Raw genomic sequence first — 7,101 nt, forward strand, 5'->3', positions numbered from 1 at the left:
CAATAGTTATCTATATGAAATGCTTATATATTGTCCAGCCATAGGTTAAATCTGTGATTCCTTATGAGGCTCTGTAGCTTTGAGTATCTTTTATGAATTCCTCCTGCATATTAATCCATGTCCAGTTTAACTGAATCCGTCTTTGGCTTCTGCTGCCTTACATTATCTGGAATAAGCTCATAAAGTCATCTGCCTCTCTTCCTCTCAGATAAACGGAGTGGACATCCAGAACAGAGAGGAGGCGGTAGCTATTCTCACCAGAGAGGACAGCACTAATGTCTCCCTGCTCCTTGCCAGGCCTGAGATAGAGGTGAGGAAATCGAATATGCAGTCTTTGGGGAGGAGAGCTGTGAGACTCAATTCTGAATGCTGAACTGGAAAGACATTTTTCTCAGTTCATCTTACAGTTCATGTAACAAGATTAGGGCTTAAACAGTTAATCTGATTAATCGCGATGAACCGATTATTGAAATAATAATCAGTTAATTTAATAATCGATTAATCGTTAATGTAGTATACAAACGTAAAAGTGGACATTTTGCATAATTAAGTCAAAGTTGTGCAAGAAATATACACATTTTGCATTTAAAATAAAAAAACTTTTCGATTGTAAGTTTTAGCTTCAACTGGTTTAAATTCTGTAAAAAAATATCTTAAACACCTTTTACCATCTAAATATTATTCAGCTTATCGAAAAAGCACTACATTTGATTGATTAATTTTCATGTATTGATGTTCGAAGTACTTTTTTTTTAGCTTTGAAAAAATATATATTTTCTTATTTAAATTACAAATTGAAATGTTTATTTCCAAGTTTTAATGTATTCCTAACCTAATATTGCTTAAAAAATGTAAGTGGTTAAATGAAAAATCAGCAGTATGTGCCATTTTGTAATCCAATTAATCATGAGAATAATCGAGAGATTAATGGATTACAAAGATAATTGTTAATTGTAGCCCTCAGCCAGATATTAAATTACATTTTAGAAGAAAACATCCAAATGTAAGAGGAAAAAGAAGCGTAATTCTTTATCTTTGAGTCGTCTCTTTTGCAAACATGTTAAAAACAAAGATGGTATCAACACAGAAACAAGGACAAATAGTGTAGTGGAACTCACAAGGTCACTTTTAACAGATATGAGATCCTACATAAGCAAAACGCCTCCGCCAAGGTACCTGCAAGCTTTTCCTGCTGACTATAATTACAGAGACATGCAGTGTTTATGTGAGCAGAGAAACATTTGTATTCTCTCTGTGCTGCAGGGCAGATTTAAAAGTCACTCATTAAAAACAGAGCAGGTCAAACACAGAGCACAAATAAACTCTGCTCTCTGCCAACACCTCCTTGAGTTTGAATATATGGAGACGAGTAAATGCCCACAAAGGTCTTATAAGATCTGTATTGGCCGGGCATTGTCCCACATTAGGATTCAAGGCGGGGAGAGCGGGAGGGAAGGACGAATAATCATCAGAGGGAAACGCAGAAGAACAGATTAGAGCTTGATCTGATGGTGAGGAAGATGAAGAAGTGAGGGGCTTTGTTAAAGAGGATCAATACAACACGTCTAGCAGTCTGCATGCAGTTCACATTTAAATCAAACAGATTAGACAGAATCTGCAAAGAGGAGGACGAGGAGGGTGGGAGGAAGGTGTTTAAGTACTTTCAATTTATTACATCAGCTTCTGAATTAAACTGCAACCTTAAAAAGAAGAAACTGCATAAAGTAAAAATATTATTTTGTCTCATTCTAACATTGAATACTAAAAAGTATTTTCAATAAATCCTTTTCTTTAAATCCAATTAATCAATTTCAAATCATTCAATAGAAACTGAACTGGTGAAAGTTTCTCAAACCTTTGGCGCCACCTGGTGTCAGGAAGGACAACTACTCTAATTTAAACAATAAGAGAACTGCAGACTGAAATGAAGCGTTACGATCACAATTGTTGTTATTTTGCCCCCTGATTCCAGGCCGAGTCATTTAAGAATGGGAATTTGTCAATAGAAGTTTAATACTTTAATAAAACCAACATAATCTAAATCTGGGGTTTAGTAGATTGACCACAAGCGTAGATTTAACTTTTTTCCCACAAATAAATCCAACCAGACATGTCTACCTGAAGTCAGCTAACGTTAGCATGTTTCTCCCTGTTGTTCTCCTGTTTCAAAAGTTTATCACTTTGCTTTGAACCCTAAGGATAATGACTGGGATGTTACTGAAGTTCTTGTGTATGTGAATTCAGATTAGTGAGAACTTTTAGCAGAAGACCGTATGTCTTTCTACATTAAAGTTAATCCCGTGAACAATGGTTGCAGGACGTTTTGAATGACACTGATTGTCCACCAGCAGTCTTTAGATGTTAGTACAAGTAAGATACGAGTCTAATTGTATATTAGGTTGCCAGTTGAAACCTCTTTTTAGTTATATTTAATTTAAAAAAAAAACAGCATTTTATAGTAACTGAAGATAACAGTTACTTGATTGGAGAATATGTAAGACAATTCTATCCCTTTAACTGCAAGTATTAGGAAAGATACTTGGAGTACAAGTACTAGATAATTTTCAATTATCTACATGCGTTACTAATCTATTATTTCCTTTCTCAACATTGAACCTCTCCTCTGTAATGCAAAAATTTAAATTCATCAACTGGTTAGAATGAAAACCAGCTGGATCCAGACGAGCTGGAACTGGAACCTCTGGACAACGATGTTCATTTGAGCAGCAGTACCAGATTGAGGAGCAGCCCCTCCGTCCAAGGTGCAGGACAAATCAGCGCTGCGATCGGAGGTGTCCTCTCCAGTCACAATCACGCTCACTCGTTGAGCAGAGATTCTCCTGATTTGCTCCAGACTGTCCTGAGCAACAGCCAGGAGTTGGACAGTGGGGTTGGCCGGACAGACGAAAGCACACGCTATGAGGAGTCGTCAGAACATGACCTACTAGGGGACGACCACACCAGTGCCTCCAACACAAACACAACCAACACACCTGGAAGCATGCGAAAGTTCTTGTCGGGCAGAGGGGACACCCCACCGTTATTGCACTCCCAAGACCTCCAGTTCAGTGCCGACTCTCTGCTAGGACTGGACTGCTTCAATGGAGGAGGAGGCCTGGAGCTGGTGGAACGTTTAGAGAGGAGCTACATGGCCGATTCGATGAGGATGATGATGCCTGGGCTGACTGAAGAAGAGTGCGAGCGATACAAAGAGCTGCTGGAGATCAAGTGCTTCTACGAGAAGAACAGCAATGTTCAGGGGGTGGAACAAGAGGAAGGGGATGTCCCACTGGACGAGAATAGGAACGAGAGTCTGACGCAGCATGAGATGGCCCTTATAGAAGAGGAACTGCGCCATCTGGAGTTTAAGTGTCGCAATATCTTGAGAGCACAGAAGATGCAGCAGCTGAGGGAGCGTTGCATGAAGGTTTGGCCTCATGAGGATAAAAATGGAGCAAGCACAGGCACTGGGTTAGGAACTGGGCGCTTGGAGACAAACGGATCTTTGGTGAGTGAGGAGTCTTGTCACCAGGCTCTATCAGACATTAACGAGCTTCCTGAGAGAGAGCGCTCTGATAAAGACAGCACGAGTGCCTACAATACTGGAGGAGAAAGTTGCAGGAGCACGCCTCTGGTAAGTGAACAGTACCCATCTCTGTCCACTCAGAGTCTGGAGGGACGACAGTCTTCTCTCCCACCCTCCACCAGGCAAAAAGAGAGATGGGACGGGATCCAAGCAAACTTAAACCAACCATACTCTCCTCAAACTCACCGGAGAGGAAGTGAGGCAAAGACATCCAGCCCGGGGGTAAAGGTTAGGTCACTGTCCCGGGACGTAGCAAGTAGGAGGGGCTCGGATGAGGGAATGAGACGCAACCCTAGAACCAATGGGACAGCTGAGAGAGCTGGTGGACGCAGTGCAGAAAACAGCCCATATCTGTCCCGCCGTCAGACGGACGTAAAGCCCCCGCAGCGCTACCTGAGCTGCATGCAGCTGAGGACACCCTCGACCTCCGAGCACCTGGGTGGACTCAGGAATCCCCCCAAAGAGGGCACTATAGAGTTAGGAGACGATGAGAGTCCAATGAGTTTGGGCAGCACATGTAAAGATGTTCCCCAGATTCCAGATGGCATACCCTCAGCATTGTCCCCTTCACTGCTGCCCGCTTCCCCCAGAATGGAGTGGAAGGTGAAGATCCGCAGCGACGGCTCACGCTATGTGGCCAAACGACCCGTGAGGGATCGCCTTCTGAAGGCGCGAGCCATGAAGATCAGAGAGGAGCGCAGCGGAATGACGACGGACGATGACGCTGTGAGCGAAATGAAGATGGGTCGCTACTGGAGCAAAGAGGAGCGAAAGCAGCAGCTGCTGAAAGCCCGAGAGCAGCGGCGGCGCAGGGAGTTCATGATGCAGAGCCGTCTCGACTGCCTCAGGGAGCGTGACAGGGAGCAGGCCGGCAGTGCGGCAGGTCAACAGGGGGCGCCTCAGCAGCAGGAACCAGCATCCATACTGGAACTCTGCCACCGGAGGAGCATGAAGAAGCGCAGTAGGAGAATCCTGGACAACTGGATCACTATACAAGAGCTGCTGGCGCATGGGAGCAGGTCTGCAGATGGGAAGAAAGTCTACAACCCCCTGCTGTCTGTTACCACAGTCTGAGCCGTTGTACACACGTAGCCGAGTCTTTATAAAAACAAATATCTCCGCCAAATAATTTTTTTTAAATATCGCATATTCAGGATCGGTTTAAGAAAAGTGTTCATCCACATGAACTCACTGAATTACTCCACTGAGCATTGTAATAAACATGCCAAACCCATAGGGGCAGTGTACTGCAAAGCTAAAACCTATATCAGCCAATCACAATCCTTCTCAAAGAACCACAACTTCCTGTTAGGAATTAAATATGGTGCCAGGAGGTTCATTTATGTGGACAGACAGAGAGATGGAACTACTTTTAAATACGGTGTTAGAAAATAAAGTTTATAAAATACAATACGATGTCGTTTGTGATTCGCGTCAAAGCAACTAACGGCAACGAATGGCATGACTGGATAGATGCTGTACGGCAGCTGATCTTTGGTCTCTGTCATTTTTCTACGACGGAGTATTATAGCCATACTGAGAAAAAGTAAAAAAAAAAAAAAAAGAAAAGAAAGAAAATTACGAGAAAAGAAATAACATTATGACAATAAACTTGTACAAGAATAAAGTCATAATGTTACAAGACAAGTCAAAGTCATAATATTGTGTCTTTATTCTCATAATATGACTTTATTGCTGTACTTATTCTTGTGATTTTATAGTTGTGATGTTTGTTTTTTTTTATTTTCTTAGTGTGGCCCTAATTCTCTGTCGTATTTCTCCTCCATTGATGGCCAAACAATGGTCACATGTGACATTAGCACAACATTATTTGTCACAGATTGTAATGCATGTACCTCTAAATCTCCGGTTTCCAATTCTCAAATCTCCACTTGGATCTGAATTTTTTTTTTATTAATAATCGTTTTTGATTATATCAAACAGAGTTTACGTGGGAATGAAAGGCCAAATCACATAAAAATCTATTCAGTTTCCCAGACATCCGGCTACGTGTGGACTAGGCTTGATACTAGATGGGCAATGAAAAGAGAGTGTTAGAGAGAGATAACATAATTTGGCACACTACAGGCCCAAGTAATAAAAACAAAACTTCTTCCAAAAGCGCAAGAAAATATACATATACACTGTGAACATAAAGATCAATTTTAAGTATCCTGCAGCAATTCCAGTCCTATAGACAAAGGGGGGAAAAAAAGCACAGATTGTGTTCAATAAAATATAAAACAATGCTACATACCAAGATCACACCAGCTACTCTTAAGAAGTTTGCCAATAAAAACAGCAATGTTTACAGGTCTTCAACACCTTTTTATAATTAATGGAAAATGGGGCCAAGAACAATGCAGCTGTGAAAGAAAACATTGAAGAAAAATCACTTGTGTGCCATAAAAACTGAACGACTGGTGTCCAAGTAACACTTTGCATAAATCTTTTGTAATATTTTTTGCATTGTTCGTGTACAGCGTTCACCAGCTTTTTTGGTTTGTTTTTTAACACGTTATCTAAGCACAGACATCTCTTGGACATGAGGAGCTGAGCCGTGCCTTTCTTTCAGGCAGAACTGACTGTAAAGCACAAAAGAAAAAAGGCTGGACCAGTTCAATTTTTCATTCAAATCAATATAAAATGCCTCCACAAGAAAAAAAAAAAGAAAGAGATTTAGGTCATAAATATTATTGACCTTTTAATAAGCACAGACAAGATGTTGACATCATCACCTGAAGAATAGATTAGGCAATTTAGATTAACAGTATCCAAAGAAATGGGTATTTTTCTCTTCTTTTAATTTCAGCTGATTCATAAGTTAAGGAACAGTGTTTTGCACAAGTATTCATACATCCCGATTTTTGCCACATATCCTCACAATAAAAACAGAAACTCTGCACCACAAATCTACAAACTGGAATTTCAGTTGTTCAACAAAATAGCTGAAATTAGCATCTGCGATCTTGCCACAAGCTATTAACTGGATTTACGGCTGACTGGGTCAAACGTTACATTTCTAATAAAGGGTTTGTTTTATGCTTCAGTTTTTTTCAAGCCAACCAAAAATGTATACTTTGGTCTCATCTATGATATACTTTTGATTTTTGAATGATGAATATTGGTTTGTGAAACTCGCTTTCATAATCCGAACAAGCTTTAAACGTCTCCACAACTTTATCCCTTACCTGCCTGCTCCATTTCTTGGTCTTCATGTTTGTTCACTTTCAAAGAGCTGCTGTACTTACACTTATAGATATATATCGCTAGCTAATTAGGTAGCCTGGCAAAAATAAAAAATAAATAAAAACAGTCCATTGTTCTACACTATTTTACTATTTGATTCAAAGTTCGTACAGAATCTGGACCCTCGACTATTGAGAAGCGATTGCTTCGTAGTAAACGTTTCAAATTTTACCCAATTGCTAATGTTTACTTTCCCCGTCACCTATGTAATGCGCCAGTTCGACGTTCCGTAGCTTACCGGAAATTCACTGAGCTGTAAACAACCA

The 7,101-nt window shown here is 40.7% G+C and overlaps 1 protein-coding gene across 2 annotated transcripts in view; it reads left to right on the top strand.

Moving 5' to 3' along the window:
- LOC103139052 (PDZ domain-containing protein 4) overlaps positions 1 to 6,876 on the top strand; it is a 24,874-nt gene extending 17,998 nt beyond the window's left edge. For both annotated transcript variants that reach the window (XM_016672238.1, XM_016672239.1), the window contains 2 exons: positions 209 to 310; positions 2,660 to 6,876. In XM_016672238.1, coding sequence (XP_016527724.1) covers positions 209 to 310; positions 2,660 to 4,660 — 2,103 coding nt within the window. In that variant the 3' untranslated portion in view covers positions 4,661 to 6,876. The remainder of the gene's footprint in view (positions 1 to 208; positions 311 to 2,659) is intronic.
- The last annotated feature ends 225 nt before the right edge of the window (positions 6,877 to 7,101 follow it).

This window comes from Poecilia formosa, unplaced genomic scaffold (genome assembly GCF_000485575.1).
Source record: "Poecilia formosa unplaced genomic scaffold, Poecilia_formosa-5.1.2 Scaffold57, whole genome shotgun sequence".
Taxonomy (NCBI): Eukaryota; Metazoa; Chordata; class Actinopteri; order Cyprinodontiformes; family Poeciliidae; genus Poecilia; species Poecilia formosa.